Raw genomic sequence first — 18,390 nt, forward strand, 5'->3', positions numbered from 1 at the left:
TCAGTACTTCTCAAACATATTTATTTTTAAAAAATGGTGGTGGGGGGGATTGGGATGTTGTCTAGGATCCTACCACAACATGTGACAGTCATTTGAGAAAACACATCATATCTTCTCAAGATGCCATTTTACTGCAGAGCTTGTGAATGTCTGCATAGGCTAAACACTTTAAAATCCTTAGACTTGATTTGCTTTTAGTTAACAGAAGAGCTGAGATTTGTTCAGTGTCTGTGAGTGGGACAGAGGCTAGAAAGCACCCTGTTTCTAATGGCTTAGTGCAGATTTTGTCTTCTCATTTAAAGTGATGATAATCTGGTGAATTTCTGATCCAGGAACCGAATGCCTGCTTCTGGAGTGTCTTCCAGGCTTCCTGGTAGCTGGCTGCTGCCTCCTTGTACTCCCAGTATGTTTCCAGCTTCTTGACCCTAATGCAAACACACACCCATACATAAAAGCTCTTCCTGCACATTATTTTAGTCAACACGACCAGACTAAAACAACTGAGCCAATACGGCAACTCTCACTGATTGTTAAAGGGTAGTTTACTATGGAGCACTTTAGAGTAACAATGTTAATCGCTACCATGATGACAGATTCTGCTGGGCCAAAATAAATATAAACAGTTGCACCTATATCTTGGCCCAGTTTTCTCAATGATTTATGATCTTGCCCATGGAACACAGATAATAAATAACTTTCCAGCCACCTTGTTTGTGCACTGATGCAGAGGACAGACATTGGGGCCTTTATCAAACTTAGTCAGCTCTCCCAACAGGGATTCTGATTGCTCTCCACCCTTTTTAGGACACCAGTTTCTGTGGAGAGGTGGGTCACTCTGAGGCACAGTTAGGCTGCTCAGGTACACTTAAAAGGTTTGCTTTTTTCCCCCGGACTTGAGTTCCTTCAGTTCTAAGATGAGGGCTTTGGTTGAGATGATTTTCAAAGTTCCTTCCACTTCTAACCTTAAAAATTATTTATGAAGGTTCTTTATTAACACTAAATCTGACCCCTTTGGTTCTTACCTGGTGATTTCCTAAGACACCCTTCACAGCAAAAACCTTTTTCCTGTAACTAAGCACGTAACTCAGTAATTCTATTAATGCCCCCTCTCATCCCATCCTTTGCCAGACAAGGCTCCCAGCCTACACTGGAAAAGCACTGTCTTCACTGGGTACAACCCAAGACTGTTAAAATGGAGCCAGCTTTAATGCAGTCAGTTTTCCTATATAAAAAAGACAAGTATCTTAGGACGTAAATGCCTCTGGGAGGCTGCTGGCAATCCAGACACTGAAGAGATAGAGCAGCAACGTGTGGCTCCATCTCATTAGACAGCCCCTTTTCAGTGAGGGTCCAGCTCTCCTGTTGTCCCGACCTAGAAGGTTTAGGTTCTGGGCTCCTCCTGCCCAGGAACTATTTAAATTCCTGTGAGAAAGCATGTCACTGATGGGAATCAAAAAGAAGGGATGAGGAGGTTCTTTACAGAAAATTCAAAACACCAGAGGAGTGGGTCTACTCTTGAGAATTGATTTTTACAGTATAAATCTGATTACAGTTCAGTAAAAGCTAATCAATGATAGTCTTAGCCAAAATTCTAATCCTGGCTCTGGTTTGCAACTCACTGTGTGATCCCTTCTGGGTCTTAGAACCAGCAGACACCTATATCCCACTCCATCACCCCAATGTCAGTCATGTGAATTATCTTCTAAGAAAGATGGAGGAAAAAGGAGTCAAAAAAAATGCTGCTAGTAAGTTGGGACAATTATTTCTGCAGTAAGCTCTCAGGCGCTCATCCTAAAAAAAAAATTCTTCTTACATATTAACAGCCCCACAAAATACAGTCTTTTCAAAGTGACAAGGTGTTAATTACCTGAGAGATTCAGGTCGCTGGTTCTCAGGAATACTGCTCACCAGATTCTGGAACATGCTGAAGAGTTCCACCTTACAGACTTTGGATCTATTCAAGAGAAGAAAAAAATCAACAACTATTCACTGAATATTGAGCGTATGCCTAGTGCTGTGCTAGGTACAACAGAAGACACAAATGATTCATTATTCTTCCAAGGGGCCTTGGCTTCCTTCTCGGGAGCTAAGACTTCTATCTATATGTGAGACTATAGGACAGCATGTAGTAAGTGCTCCCTTGTGCATACAAACTGCTGTTAAGAATTCAGAGGTTGGCTCTGCTAATGAGAAGGCCTTATGGAAGAGGTGGGAGTTGGGCAGTTTGTAAAGCAGTAAAGGTTCTTATTAGGGGGCATGGGGATAGCGTATTTCAGGTATGAAAAGTAGATAGCATTAGCAAAAACTTTGGGATAGGAACGAGTATAGCACAAATGGCTGTGCTTTCACCGAAGGCACCTATATTAGGATGTGGCTCTACAATTCTGTATTGTTTATATATCTGGTCTCTCCATCATGAGATGGACCTTTTGAGAAATACAGCTCCCTGGCCAGAGCTGGCTTCTAGTCTGGAAAGTTTATCTAGATAAAAACTTCTATAGTAACTAATTTGCTAAATGACGTTACTGACTCAGTAATGGCACTACTGAGAAATTCAGACAGAAAATTCTTGGTTGCAAATGGATCTGATCAGGTGGCCATGGATGGCCCTAGTGATTTAGAACCAAGTAGTAGTCTGGGCAAGTGACAAATTGGCTCTAAGGAGCCAACAGACAAAACCCCTCTGCCTTAACGCCTTTGTACCAGCTAGTCCTGTACCAATATGACTGCTGAATCAGTCTTTGGTGCCAGTGGGTGAAGAATTCCTCCTGCCTAAGTCTTGTAAAAACCCTGGCAATTAGGCTAGAATTGGAGATTCTTAACCCGAGAGCCATGACTTTATTTTTAAAACAATTCGGGTAACTTTCAATATAATTGGTTTCTCATGTAATCCTATGTATTTATTTTAAGCATTTAAAAACATAATTCTGAGAAGGAATCCATAGGTTTCACCAGACTACCAAAGGGGACAATAACAAAAAAGACTAAGAGCACTGTTTTAAAACCTAGTTCCCACTAGGCTGTTAATCTAGAAGAGAAAAATTATTATTGTAACTAATACTGTAAAGATGCAGGCTAGGTTTCTTCAGATAGCAACAAGCAGTCTGGAAGGGAGGAAAATAATACTATTGTATGCTAAGAACTATTTTGATAAGAACATGAAAGAAGAACATGAAACAACCACCAAGCCTAGAAAAGTTCATTCCCCAAACACCAGTAAACACACCAAAAAATAAGTCTGGGGGCAATCCAATGTGGAGTTTAGTGAGCTGTTTCTTCCTCAGACTATTCAAGATCTTCTCTAAAATAGTTGGGACAAAATGTAATTGCCCAAATATTTAGTAAAGAAGACCATCCTAACAACTGGAGAGAAAGGGGCATGGGACTCCTCCACACTAGGAGTCTAAATAAAACCTAGGTAATTCCTTGTGTTGTAGATGAGATTCCTATTTAAATATGGATTGGATCAAATGGCATCTGAAAGCTTCCTCCCATGTCTGATTTATGTGAGGGTCCTGCAGAATCTGCTAAAAAGTAGTGTTTGGGGAAAGATTCTTTCTTTTTGGTTTTCTGCCCTGAGTTAAGGGTCCTTAATCAACTTGGAAGCCAACTCTTTTCTTTGGGTTTTCCCTATCAGAATGCTCCTTGGAAGCAGAAACCTCTGGCTTTTCTATTTATAGCCTCAACATTCAGCCCAAGGCTCCTATAAAAATGAGAGGAAGTTCACTCAAGACAGAGAAAGCCTCAAGATGAAGTGTTACTCCACATCCACTCTCCAGATAGCACACCTGGTCTGAAGGCTTCCAATACTCTTCCTTGTAGCTCCCTGCCTGAAACCATTGCAGGTCACATCAAGCGGCTCTTCTGGGACTGCACTCCAACTTATGGCTGTGAGAAGACACAAATCACCAAGTCAATGTTGACTAGCATGGAGGCTGCACTGTGCTAAAGAAATTACTAATATATCGTGTGGGAATTAATGCTGACCAGGGTAAGAGATGGGGAGGGTCCAATAAGGCCATCCAAGAGATCCATGGCATTTTCCTCCTCTTTAAGTCCCATTTTGATGCTTCCTTATGGCATGGAGGAGACTACAGATTGGGCTCCTAAAGATTCTATCAGCATAGCCCAAGCTCTGACAGATTCTCTCAGGCTGACTGGCTAAGTTTGGAGGGGCTTATCCCCATTCTGAATGTAGAAGGGTTTTCTGGCCACAGCAATTCTAGAAGCTACAGAGGGACTGTAATATGTATTGGTAAAAATAAAAAAATCCCCAGATAGATCCTTGAACATTGCCAGTAATATAATGAGATGATACTAAAAAATCCATATACGATCATTTCCTAGACTTCTAGTGTAAAAAGGGACTGTTTTATTTTATTTTTGTTTGTTTGTTTGGAGCTGATGGAGGGAAAATCTGATTGGTGAGAAGAATGGTCGCTTGTGCTGCAATATATAAGAGGCTACCTGATGGACTGGATGGGGAAGTCTCAGGGAAGGACACTCCTAGATAAATTCTTCACTCTGGAAACCGAATCCCAGAGCATCAATGGGAAAAAGTCAGGTTACTTACCAGCCCCACAAGGAACAACTTTCCCATGGCAATTAGTTCTCTTTCCCTGAACCGCACGGCGGCTATGTTCAAACAACAAATTTGACTGAAGCATTTTCAGCTCTTGGACCTGGAAGCCTCTGGGCAAACTGGACACATGCTGACATCTAGTTATGGGAAAAAAAATTCATCATTTGGCACAAATGGGGTTCCCATCTTTTCTCTTACCTCCTACCCCAGACTTCCTAATGACTGAGAAGTAGAGGCAAACTCCTTAAATGTCCAGAAATCCTATGTACAGAATCATGAAACACTCACTCTCAGTTGGGGAAACCAGTGGCTTGGCTTTTCCCTGCCCCCACTTCGGGAAGACAGCAGGGAGATAGAGTTGTTTTTTTTTTTTGTTTTTTTTTTAAACCTTAACTTCTGTGTATTGGCTCCTAGGTGGAAGAGTGGTAAGGGTGGGCAATGGGGGTCAAGTGACTTGCCCAGGGTCACACAGCGGGGAAATGTCTGAGGCCAAGGGAGATAGAGTTTTGTTGGGGATGTGGGTTTGTTTTTTTTAAAGTGAGATCCCTTAGTTTAATAGTAGTCAATCTCAAAATAATAGCTATAGGAAGAAAGGCTTCCTTTGGACTCTGGGTAAACTTAAATCTAAAACAACACACCTAGATAATGGTCAGAATCAAAAGATGACCTTCTACTTAGAAAGGGCAGTTTCACTTTTTTCTTGTGTCTTCCCTCTAAATATGTCTCAGAATGACAATCATCACAGATCTTCAGAATTAAATCTATGGCCTACAGAGGTTAAAGTGTACTGCCTCCCCCACCCCCATTCTGGTCAGATCTGTGGCAATGCCATGGAAATGATGCTGCATGTGGAGGAGCATAATGTTCTCACGCCCTCCTGGGAAGGAGCTAACCTGAGCTTGCCACAGTTTGGCCCTTACCTGAGAAAGGTCAATCAATTGTGAATTTAGAGAAGCACATGCTTAGCATTAGAAAAAAGGTTTGAGTCTTGAGTCTTGGCTCCACCATTAATTAGATGTATGATTTTGGATGAGTCATATATATAACCTCTATGAACATCTGTAAAAGGAAGATAATAATACAGCCACCCTCTGTGCTTCACAGGTTTGTTGGGGGGCTCAAATAAGGTCAAGTGTTCTGTAACTGGAAAGTGGTAGAAAAAGGTAAGCTCCCCTCACATATCCACCACACAGACATCGTTCTTGGGCTGCTACTTCTCAGTGGGGGGTCATTCTCTTACCTGTCAATCACTGCTCTCTTCATGGCCTCAGGACTATAAGGGCATTTTCCTATGACCAGAGCGGCTAAGTAGATGGGCTCTTCCAGGAAGTGCATCAGCAGAGCCCCTTGGCACCCAAGTACATTCCATCTTGCAAGCTTGTCACTACAGGACATAGAACAGGTTCGGTCTCCTCGGCCTGGCTTCACTCGAAGTAATCCCACCCGGTGATATTCTATACCAGGTTTCTGAGTATCTCCAGCTTCCCCTGGCACACATTTTGCTCCAGTTCTATAAATATCCACTACTTTAGCACCAACTGGGACAGTCCCCTTAGTAGCTGCTGGTCCATTTGCTTTAGGACTGAGATTGCTCGCATCTAGGGAGATTTGTAAGGTTCCCTGTTTCCCAGTAGAATAATTCATGGCTATATCACTGGGGACCTCCCCAGAAAGATCCCTAGGCTCGGTCCTCATCCTTTTAGTTACAAGGTGGGTAGGGATTTCTTCACATTTCCTTTTATTTTCTGGCACCACAGGATCACCAATGGCCTCTGCTGATTGGCTAATTGTTTCATCACTACAGACTGGAGAGCAAGGTTGATCTTCAATCTCAAACATTGGGATGATGGAGGCATCCCCACCTGCAAGGGAAAACATTCTCTAAGATAAGGACTATTTTCACTATCCCTACTACATAAGAGATTAGAGATATTCTGATCAATATATGTAGTCCTAGAAATTATGCCAAGAAAACCAAATCTCAGTAAAGAACGATATGCAGTTGTGAGCAAGATAACCTCTTTAAATACCAATGGGCATTTCTATATTGCCTTTTTAAAGAAACCTGAAATTAGTACACATATCTCCAGCCCTCACAACCTACCTATGAGCTTGGCAAGGACAGGGATTATTTTTTTGTGACATGGCAACTGAGGCAGAGAACAAAAATGCCTCAGGTGAAAAGTCACTACACAAGAATCCTGATTTCCATATCACATGCTCTGTCTAGATGTTTAAATGGACATTCTGGCTCATGACATCACACTTGCCCCTGAATCTGTACTCAAAATGGGGAGTTGATCCCCCCACAGACACACCAAGCAATGCTTTTATGAAAACATTAAGGAGTTTTTGTTTTCACATTGCTCCCAGTATCTTTTTCCTCTCAGAAAGTAATCTTGAGATGAAGAATATTTGTAAAGAAAAGAAAAAGAAGAGAAAACCAAAACATATATCAAAAAAACATCTCCCACCTCTGCCAAGGGGTTCCCCAAGTTATCTTTTTTTTTTTTTAAACCCTTAACTTCTGTGTACTGGCTCCTTGGTGGAAGAGTGGTAAGGGTGAGCAATGGGGGTCAAGTGACTTGCCCAGGGTCACACAGCTGGGAAGTGTCTGAGGCCGCATTTGAACCTAGGGCCTCCTGTCTCTAGGCCTGACTCTCAATCAACTGTGCTACCCAGCTGCCCTCCCAAGTTATCTTAAAATCATTTGTGGTTTCTACTCCAGATAAAAATTCAGTGCCAGATTAGAAGGCTGATTCCCTCCTGACCAGCTCCAAGCTGCTCTCAATTTTCCTGCCCCTTTAGTATATGCCACAGTATCTACAAGGACTATGGGGTTTATGTGATAGATGAAATGAACAAACTTCCTGGGGATTTGTTCACCTTCTTTGGCTGTATAGAATATTGCTTGAAATAACAAATCTAGCAGCTGATATTTACCTAACACTTCCCAGTTTATAAAATACTTTACAGATTGTATTTTATTTCATTTTCCCAACAGCCTTGTGAGGGAGATTGTACAAGAATAGCCAACATGAAGAAACTAACTCTCACTGAGGTAATGTGACTTGTTCAAGGTCAGGTTTAAAAAAAACGATATTCTTTCCATTGTATTTCTTTGCCACGCATAATGGTGAGCACACACTATGGCTTGAAAATCTTTTGCCTATTGGATTCTCTGTTATAATGGCCATGATATACAGGCCATTATAAGAACAGTATGGTGGAAAAGAATACTTGACTTCATCCCAGAAGATCTAGGTTCAAATCCCAGCTTTATTACTTACTAGCTATATCAACATGAGCAAGTCCTTCACTTCTGGAGCCCCAGTTTCCTCATTTGTAAAGTAATGATTCTTCTGATCACTCTACTTGTGATGAGCAAATGAGATAAAGAATGTGAAGAATTTGTTAACTATAGAGCTAGCATTAAGATGGATTTTGTTCTAATGACTTTTTTAAGGAAATGAACATTTTCTTTCTGAACCTCCCAATGGTTATATCTTTCCATAATCTGATTAAGGTAGTGAGGATTCTGCCTATATAAACACACTATAATAAATAAGGACATTGACATTAGACAGATATAACCTCATTGATCTAGGAGATAAAGGTAGAGACCTTGGCTTAAGGACACTTTAAAAGACACAGCAATATTGTAGCTTTTATTAAACTTAAAAATAAATGTAAACTCTCAACATCAGTAAGAAAAGAAAATGGGGTATATTGTAAATACAAATGGTCCATTATACTCACATGGAGTGTGGCTAGAAAAAAAAACAAAATGCAAGTCTGGTTTGAGCTTCCACATTCCTGTCTTGGTTCCTGGCATAAAGATACTGTCCGGTTGCAGGCTGACTGCACTCCTGAGCTGATGGAACAGGTACCTGCCAGGGAAGAACATGGTTGGAGGCTCCCTGAGGAGGGAGTTGTGGTCTGGTGTGGAAGGCCATCCCTGCTGCCCTTCTGATCAAACCACCATCTCTCTTCTTCAGGTTCAGTAGATTGTTGTCCATTTTATCTCTAAACCTCCTCTCTTATCTCAACAGTCAGGGTGATTGATTTCTTGTAGAAGAGTGGTCCTTCCTGCAGACCCACCATTATCTGTGGCAGCAGAGCAATTACTATAAAGTTTCTCTCTATGCGGAGGTGGAGCCTGGTCTTATTTAGCTTTTTATGTTGGATGTATGTAATATGGCAATGGAAACTCAAAGTTAAATTAAGGTCCAGTGCCAAAAGATTTTCCACTTCACTTAAACTAACAGTATTGAGAATATTAAAACAGTGGTCCAAGCAATATTACGTGAGGAGGCAAAGCTCAGTGAGTGATTCAGTGGGGCTTGATCCTTGCAGAAGTTACTTTTAAAAATCTACCTGGTGAAGTAGCAAGAGTTAGAAAGAGAAATGCCATTTAAAATCACCCCAGACAAAATAAAATACTTAGGAATCTATCTGCCAAGACATACACAGGAATTATACGAACACAACTATGGAACACTTTCCACACAATTAAAACTAGATCTAAATAATTGGAAAAACATTGAGTGTTCATCGGTAGGACTAGTTAACATAATAAAAGTGACCATTCTACCAAAATTAATCTATTTATTTAGTGCCATACCTATCAAACTACCAAAAAAACTTTTTTTATTAAGTTAGAAAAAACTATAACAGAGTTCATTTGGAAGAACAAAAGATCAAGAATATCAAGGGAAATACTGAAAAAAAAATGTGAAGGAAGGTGGTCTAGCAGTACCAGATATTAAACTGTACTACAAAGCAGTGGTCATCAAAATAATCTGGTATTGGCTAAGAGAAAGAAGGGAGGATCAGTGGAATAGACTTGGGGTAAGTGACCTCCGCAAGACAGTCTATGATAAACCCAAAGAGCCCAGCTTTTGGCCAAAAATCTACTATTTGACAAAAACTGCTGGGAAAATTGGAAAACAATGTGGGAAAGATTAGGTTTAGATCATCTCACACCCTATACCAAGATAAATTCAGAATGACTGAATGACTTGAATATAAAGAAGGAAACTATAAGTAAATTAGGTGAGCACAGAATAGTATCACTTGTCAGATCTTTGGGAAAGGAAAGGTTTTAAAACCAAGCAAGAGTTAGAAAAAAAATTACAAAATGTAAAATAAATAATTTTGATTACATTAAATTAAAAAGGTTTTGTACAAAAAAAACCAATGCAACCAAAATTAGAAGGGAAGCAACAAATTGGGAAAAAAATCTTTATAACAAAAAAACTCTGACAAAGGTCTAATTATTCAAATATATAAGGAGCTAAATCAATTATACAAAAAAATCAAGCCACTCCCCAATTGATAAATGGGCAAGGGACATGAATAGGCAATTTTCAGATAAAGAAATCAGAACTATCAACAAACACATGAAAAAGTGTTTTAAATCTCTTATAATTAGAGAAATGCAAATCAAAACAACTCTGAGGTACCACCTCACACCTGGCAGATGGGCTAACATGACAGCAGGGGAGAGTAATGAATGTTGGAGGGGATGTGGCAAAATTGGGACATTAATGCATTGCTGGTGGAGTTGTGAACTGATCCAACCATTCTGGATGGCAATTTGGAACTATGCTCAAATGGCTATAAAAGACTGTCTGCCCTTTGATCCAGCCATACCAGTGCTGGATTTATACCCCAAAGAGATCATAGGGAAAAAGACTTATACAAAAATATTTATAGCTGTGTTCTTTGTGGTGGCAAAAAACAGGAAAATGAGAGAATGTCCTTCAATTGGGAATGGCTGAACAAATTGTGGTATCTGTTGGTGATGGAATACTATTGTGCACAAAGGAATAATAAACTGGAGGAATTCCATGTGAATTGGAATGACCTCCAGGAATTGATGCAAAGTGAAAGGAGCAGAACCAGGAGAACATTATACACAGAGACTGATACACTGTGGTAAAATCAAATGTAATAGACTTCTGTACTAGCAACAATGCAATGATCCAGGACAACTATGAGAGACTTATCAGAAAGAACGCTAATCCACATTCAGAGGAAGAACTATTGGAGTAGAAATAGAGAAGAAAAACAACTGCCTGGACACATGGGAGGATGGGGATATAATTAGGGATATTGACTCAAAATGAGGACCCTAGCACAAATATCAATAACATGGAAACAGGTCTTGATCAATGATACATGTAAAATCCAGTGGAATTGTGCATCAGCTATGGGAGGGGGCGGGAGGAGGGGAAGGCTAGAACATGAATCCTGTAACCATGGAAAAATGCTCTAAATTAATTAAATAAACTGTAGTGTTAAAAAAAACACCACCTGATGAGTATGAACCAATTAACATTAAGCACTTACTATGTGCTAGGCACTCTGCTAAGAACTGGGGATACAAGGCAAAATCAAAAACATTCCCTGTTCTCAAGCTGCTTATACTCTGAGACTAAAAGTATTTCAATTGGACCAGAGAGAATACTAATACAGAGTAGAAGCAAGGGAACAATGGGGCTCACAAAGAGTGTAGAGTGGTCATGTTGTTATCATATTTAGTGTGCAAAGAGGAGGAGGAGCTATCATGCTAAGAAGCAGTTTGATTCAGGGCAGGGATTCTTTTTATTTTTAATCCTTATCTTCTGTCTTCAAATATCGATTCCAAGGCACAAAGATCAGCAAGGGCTAGGCAATGGGGGTTAAGTGATTTGCCCAGGGTCACACACAGCTAGGACGTGTTTGAGGCCAGACCACCCATCTCTAAGCCTGGCTTTATATCCATTGAACCACTTTGCTACCTTAGGGCAGGGACTCAATATTTTGGTGTGATTTATGGCCTCCTTGGGCAGTCTGTTGAATATTATTTGGACCGTTTCTCAGAATCTATATTTTAAAGAAATTTATAACTGAAGGAAAGCTAAACTTCAGGAAAGACTGATCAAGTATAAACATGTAATCTTTTTCCCATCCAAGTTCATAGATCCCATGAAATCTATTTACTGACCCTTCAGGCACTATTTTTGGAGTTTGCAGTGGCATGAGAATTCCCATACCACTGGTCAGTCTGCTGAGCAAGACTTAAAACTTTTTTAGATACAAGGTAGAAATAGTTTTGAAAAGAATTTTTAACACATCACCTCTGGAAGCTCCTCTTGGCTATGACCTCAGCATGACTGTCATTGAGGATATCTCCTGCAGCAAAAATAAGAAACCCTGTGAGGTCATATAGAACTTGAGGAAGGCTCCCCTTACCCTCCCCCCACCCCCAACTCCAGTACCACAATCCATTTTCTGCCTTAAGCCTCAGAAACAGAAAAGAGCCTTCCCCCAGCACTTTGGACAAATCATACTGACACTATATGCTTCACAACTCCATCATGACAGTGATACAGTAGGAGCAAATCTTTAATGTCGAGGGCTCTGTAGATCTGTAGCATACCTGATGCTTTTACTTACAATATGCTTATATCTGGGAGCTAAAAATGTTTTCCTACCTGCAATGAGAGCTGCTGACACAGGGGAGTAAGGCTCTCTTCAGCAATCTAATATACCCATGGCTGCCCACTGCCTCTGGTGTGCCCATTGTCCTATCAGGAAAAACAGCTTTCTTTTAACCACTATAAGCTGGAATGGCCCTGATGCTTGCTGTTCTAACTGTGATAGAGCCTGTGGAGCACAGGGAACAGACTTAAAAGAAAAACACTAAGGGTAAAGACAAGTTTAACAGCTAAATCCCCATGAGAATTTCTACACTGAAGTCCACCCACCCTGTGCCTGAATTCTGTTTGCTTCCCCTGAAACAGAGAAGTATCAAAAAGTTATGGGTATATTCTCCTTATTCCTCTTTAGAGACTGCCAGGCATGAGAGACAACTGGAGAAGGAATCCTTGGTAGAATTATGTAAATATATGGGGTTCATTTGCTTAAAAAAACCAAACCTCCCCCTTCTGAAGTTAACTTTTTTCCATTAAATGGCATTTCATCTCTTCTTGTACTTAAACAATAATTAAGCATTGAATACCCAGCTAGTTACAGCTGGCAATGGCCTCCTTTCTTGCTGGGAATACAAAAGGAAGAAAGCTCAGCATGGGCACTCATTTCAAAGATGTCAGAATCTATGGCTCCCACCCCTGCTTACCATTTTTTCTCATTTTGGACAGGCCAATGCATTTCGTTCCTGTTCCCATGGAGACAACTTCCTTAGCTACTGGGAAAAACAAATTATCAAATGAGTTCCCATTGTCTAAATGTTCCCCAAGTTTAACGAGTCAGGCCAAGTGGCCTATTGCCAGAAAAGAGTCCTGCACATCTGGTACCAATCAACCACTGTGGTCCTGGGAAAGGTGAGCAGGTATTCCTTATCCCAGGGCAGTGTAGACATCTACATCAGAGGTAGAAGACCTTTCCTGATGAATCCTCTAACTCCTTCATTTTGTAGATGGAGAACTTGATGCCCAAGAAAATGAGAATTATGTACTGGTCCACAGACAAACATCTTGAATGGCAGCAAACTTGAAAGTATGAGCCCAGTGAAAAATCCAATGAGGGGACAAACATTTGAGGATTACACACAAGATAATTTTACTATACCCTGGTATTCTAACAGAGCAGTAACTTAAAAGCTTTGTTTGTTAAAACTGAGTCTCAGGGGGCAGCTGGGTAGCTCAGTGGAGTGAGAGTCAGGCCTAGAGACAGGAGGTCCTAGGTTCAAACCCGGCCTCAGCCACTTCCCAGCTGTGTGACTCTGGACAAGTCACTTGACCCCCATTGCCCACCCTTATCAATCTTCCACCTATGAGACAATACACCGAAGTACAAGAGTTAAAAAAAAAAAAAAAAAAAAAACTGAGTCTCAGCTAGGTGGCTCTGTGGATAGAGAGCCAGGCCCAGAGACAGGAGGTCCTGGGCCAAATGTGACCTCAGATACTTCCTAACTCTGTGTGATTCTGGGCAAATCACTTAAACCCCAATTGCCCAGCCCTAACCACTCTTCTGCCTTGGAAGCAATGCACAGTACTAATTCTAAGATGGAAGGTAAGGGTTTTAAAAAAAACCAACTCATTCTGTATTTACGTATTGGCAAACACTGTTTTTTTCCCAGGAGAACAGAAGGAAGCTCCTTGAAGGCTGGGGCTGCTTCACTTTTTTCTCTAAATTCTCTAAATATCTAGCCTAGTGTTTGGCACACAGTTACATCCTTAATAAAGATTTGCTGTTGGTTTGTCAGATGTTCTGGAAGAAGAGAAAAAGTCTCACCTGGTAAGGATTTGATACTGGGGTCATAAGAACCTTCTGCCGGAGAATTCACCTTTACCACAGCTGCCAGCAAGGTCCATTCTCGGGCTGGCTCAGGCTTTCCCTGCTTGGGCAGCCTAGTGCTATAGTGAGTGTAGCACAGGTGGGCAATTTCATCTGCAGGCCACATGGTCTAAGCAGAAGCCCTGACCAAAATCCGGATCAGATCTGATAAGTCATCACAGAAAATGGAAAGTAGAGACAAGAAGTTCTGGGTTCAAATCCGACCTCAGCCACCTCCTAGCTGTGTGACCCTGGGTAAGTCATTTAACCCTAACTGCCTAGTCCTTGCCGCTCTTCTGTCTTTGAACTTTTAAGATATAACATAAGGGTTTAAAAAAAGAAGGAATACAATCTGCTCCAACCAAAATAATCCTTTTCTAACCTACTCTGTGGATCTTGGTAATGTCTACCAGAAGAGTCACACACATGGCCCCTACAACACTGCCAAGTGAAGCCCCAACTAAATTATAGTTAAAAAAAATAAAGATACAATAAAACACAGAGTGTAAATGTGTGGTTTTCCAAGTTAATATTGCAGCTTTAGGGGATCTTTATATATGGTTTAGTGGCCTTCTCCTGGAGGGTGACATCATGGATAGACATCATTATCCCTCAAACCTGCTATTCCTATTGGCAGATGACGGGTGGCAAAGAAATGTTACAGGAGGCAAAAACCATATCTCAGTAGGGCCTACTGGTTCCCCCTTGGTCCCGAGCTCACATTTATTTATAGATAAATAAGATAATACACCAAATGCTACCCCATTTTATAGATGGGAGATCAGAAACTGTGCCCTCCCCTTTTTCAATTCAGTATTGACAACCAAAGAGCTCACCATCTACCTCAGAGGGCTGTTGTAAGGTTCCATTGAGACAAATTTTAGAGCACTATTTTACTGACAGCTTAAGAATATTATTTTTTTGTGGCACCTAGATGGCTCAGCAGATAAAGAGCCAGGCCTGAGACAAGAGGATCTAGGTTCAAATCTGGTCTCAGACATGTCCTAGCTATGTGACCCTGGCCAAGTCACTCAACCTTAATTGTCTAGCCCTTATATAACTCTTGGAACCAACACTTCATAGTAAGGTGCCTTTTTTAAAGTTATTTTCCCAAACTGGTACCTCTTTGGCTTTTTGGGACAAAGGGAAGAGGTGAGGCAGGTCAAAACTAACAATTGCACCAATTTAACTATGGTTCTATACAACCCTCACTAGTTATGATAGGAACCAAGGCACATCCATCTTTAAGAACATCACATTACGTAGCATCTAAGAATGGCATCCCTCAAGAATAAGAAGGGATCCCTTGATTAAAATGTCTCCCTGGAACAGTATTTAGAAACTAAATTATAGTTCATCAGATGCCTACTGCCTAGAAAGGTTAATGTGCTTTATTTGCACTATTGGCTGGAGTTCCTAAAGAACCACCACAAGCTGCCATCATCCAGGCTTTTATTCTTGAGTTCCTGCCCACAATAAGCATTGCTTTGTGAATAACATTCAATTCAATTAAATAAACATTGCCTACCACCTACTGTATAAGGCATCCTGATTAAAGACAAGAAGACATACAATCTGGGTGACTGAGGCCGTTTCTGAATCTTTCCCTGTCTTAAGCAACTCTTCAAGCCTAAATCACATAAGAGTAACTGATTTGCATGGATGTAAGAAGCTTCCTGGAAGTCTCTATGCCTAAGAAAGTACACTTTCAGATCCAAACCAAAAATCACTCTCATACTGAAGCAGGGTCCCTACTAAAATCCCACCTTCTACAGGGAGCCTTCCTTAAGCCCTCTTCATTGCAGGGCTCTTCCTCTTTCAATTATTTCCTCTTTATCTGCTCATTACTCTCTTTGTATGTATTAATCTGCATGTAGTTCCCCCCATTAGACTGTAAGTTCCCGAAGGGTAGGGTTGCCTTTTGTGTCTCCAAGTGCTTAGCATAGCACTGGGCACACAGTAGGTGCTTGATAAATGTTTGAGTCTCTTCTTGAGATACTCATTGTGCTAGGGTTGAGGGGTAAAGATGAAAAACAATGGAATCTCTGACTTCCAGTGTAATGGGGGTAACAAGAAGGCTACAAGATATACTGGAGTATGGCGAAAAGAGACTAATATTGTCTCCCAAAGCGCCAAACTCAGGTCTCAAAATGAGAAACAGCAGATTAAAAATTTGGGAGTTTACCACTTTTCTTGAACTGTATACTGGTCTCAACAAGATCTTCCTCCCCAAACCTCCAATACTCTGAGAAGCACTTGGATCAATTGGGAGAGAAATGAAGTTCAAGATTAGTTGCATGGCTAATAAGATTATTACTTGGGCATCGTTCTCTAATTTAGGCATATGGGATTTTATTGCCAGATGGGACTTTAAGAGTTCATCTAACTATGCCCAAAGAGCTATGAAACTGCATATTCTTTGACCCAGTAATAGCACTACTAGGTACCCCAAAAGTCAAAGAACCTATATGTACAAAAATATAGCAGCTCTTTGTGGGGTGGCAAATAATTGGATATTGAGAGAATGCCCATAAATTGAGGAATGACTGAATAAGTTATAGTATATGATTGTAATGGAATACTGCTGGGCTATAAGAAATGTCAGCCAGGATAGTTTCCGAAAAATCATGGGAAGACTTACAAGAACATTATACACAGTTACAGCAATAGTGTAAGGATGATCAAATGTGAAAGCCATAGCTACCTTGATCAAGACACTTTAAAATGTTTTAATTTTAAAATATTTTTATTCATAGTTAAATAATTCATTTTCTCTCCCTCCTCTTTTCCCTCCCTCCTCCCAGAGCTGACAAGCAATTCCACTGGGTTATATATGTGTTATCACTTGATACATATTGTTCATTTTGTATTATTTTATTTTTATATTTATTTGTAATATATTATTATCTATAAAATGTAAAACAATAAATATTACTATATTTATAAATTTAACAGAGACAAAAAACGTGTGTGATATGGCTCCTGCCAATGAAAAGGTAAAATTGTGTGCCTTAAAAAAAGGGGGGGGGGGGCAGCTGGGTGGCTCAGTGGATGGAGATCCAGGCCTAGAGGTAGGAAGCCCTGGATTCAAATCTGCCCTCAGACACTTCCTAGCTGTATGACCCTGGGCAAGTCACTTAACCCCATTGCCCAGCCCTTACCATACTTCTGCCTTGGAACCAATAAACAGTATAACAGTATTGATTGTAAGGTAGAAGGTGAGGGTTTTAAAAATAAATAACTGAATAAATATTAATTACTTATGGGTATCCCAAATCAACATAATAAAAATTCTACTTAATTTAAAAAATGGAGTAACAAAATAATTTTTACTGCAATAATCTTTTGAAACCAAAACCCCAAATTATATACCCATATAAACAAGTGATAAATCACATATTTTTCTTCTGCGTTTCTATTCCCAACAGTTCTTTCTCTCGATACAGATGTCTTTTTCCTAAGTCCCTTGGGATTGTCCCAGATCACTGCATTGCTACTAGTAGCAAAGTCGATTACATTTGATCATCCCACAATGCTTCAGTTATTGTGTATAATGTTTTCCTGGCTCTGCTCATTTTACTCTACATCAGTTCATGGAGATCTTTTCAGTTTATCATTCCTTACAGCACAATAGTATTCAAGCACTATCATATAGTACAATTTGTTCAGTCATCCCACAATCAAGGGACACCCCTACGTTTTCCAATTGATCAAGACACTTCTTAAAGGACCCATGATAAAAAATGTTATCTGCCTCAAGAGAAAACCAGATGAACACTGAGTGCAGATCGAAGCAACCTTTTTTTTTTGTTTGTGTTTTTCTTTTGCAACATGGCTAATATGGAAATGTTTTGCATTGACTTCACATGTATAATTGCTATCACTTTGCTTGTCTTCTCAAGGAGAGGGGAGGGATGAAAGGGTGAGAATTTGGAACTCGAAATTTAAAAAATGATTGCAAAAATTTTTCATGTAGTTGGGTAACATTTAATGAAATAAATGAAAAATATACTTAAAAAAGAGAAGGCAGCTAGGTAGTGGCATGGATTGAGAGCCAGTCCCTGGGTTCAATTCTGACTTCTGACACTTAATAGCTATGTGATCCTGGACAAATCATTTAACTCCCATTGCCTCACCCTTATGGATCTTTGGACTAGGAACCAATACACAGTATAGATTCTTGGACAGAAGGTTGACTTTAACAATAATGCTCATCTAATCTAAACCTTTCGTTTTTACAAAACCCACAGACATTAGGTAATTTACACAAGATCTCACATAGAACTTCAGAAATGGAAATTGGCCTTCAGGGGTCCAGTCTCATTAACTAAGCAGGAATCCCCTCTACAATTATTATCCCTGGGTAAATGATCATCTGGATTGGATTTGAAGATGTCCAGGGATGGGGTGTTCACTATCTTTTGGGGTAGCCCATTGGGCTTTTGGATAGCTTCAATTGTTAGTAAATTTGTTCTTATATAGAACCTAAATCTCCTTACAATTCTGACCCTCAGCCCTGCTAT

At 40.2% G+C, this 18,390-nt stretch overlaps 1 protein-coding gene across 4 annotated transcripts; it reads right to left on the reverse strand.

Annotated features, from left to right (window-relative positions):
* On the reverse strand, positions 1–14,091 carry ADAT1 (adenosine deaminase tRNA specific 1). Of its 4 annotated transcripts, XM_044660482.1 has the most exons (9): positions 13,826–14,091; positions 12,708–12,776; positions 11,707–11,761; positions 8,342–8,472; positions 5,823–6,444; positions 4,574–4,719; positions 3,789–3,888; positions 1,868–1,954; positions 1–425 (listed from the first exon to the last, which is right to left on the reverse strand). In XM_044660482.1, exons 1-9 carry the CDS (start codon positions 13,992–13,994, stop codon positions 293–295), a joined length of 1,512 nt encoding a protein of 503 aa, XP_044516417.1. In that variant the 5' UTR covers positions 13,995–14,091; the 3' UTR covers positions 1–292. The 4 variants fall into 4 exon arrangements, with proteins under 4 accessions (XP_044516417.1, XP_044516419.1, XP_044516418.1 ...); XM_044660484.1 differs by lacking the exons at positions 3,789–3,888; positions 4,574–4,719; XM_044660483.1 differs by lacking the exons at positions 11,707–11,761; positions 13,826–14,091 and having other exon boundaries at positions 12,708–13,249.
* Between the last annotated feature and the right edge of the window lie 4,299 nt (positions 14,092–18,390).

This window comes from Gracilinanus agilis, chromosome 2 (assembly GCF_016433145.1).
Source record: "Gracilinanus agilis isolate LMUSP501 chromosome 2, AgileGrace, whole genome shotgun sequence".
Classification (NCBI taxonomy): Eukaryota; Metazoa; Chordata; class Mammalia; order Didelphimorphia; family Didelphidae; genus Gracilinanus; species Gracilinanus agilis.

Bases quoted from the DNA above. Each gene is read 5' to 3' on its own strand.
- ADAT1 (XM_044660482.1), bottom strand. From the start codon at position 13,994: ATGTGGCCTGCAGATGAAATTGCCCACCTGTGCTACACTCACTATAGC. The intron at 11,762-12,707 runs GTAAGCAGGGGT...TTTTTGCTGCAG, and splicing joins GTCCAAAATGAGAAAAAATG to GAGATATCCTCAATGACAGT. The intron at 1,955-3,788 runs GTGTGCTATCTG...TCTCTTGAATAG, and splicing joins ATTGGAAGCCTTCAGACCAG to ATCCAAAGTCTGTAAGGTGG.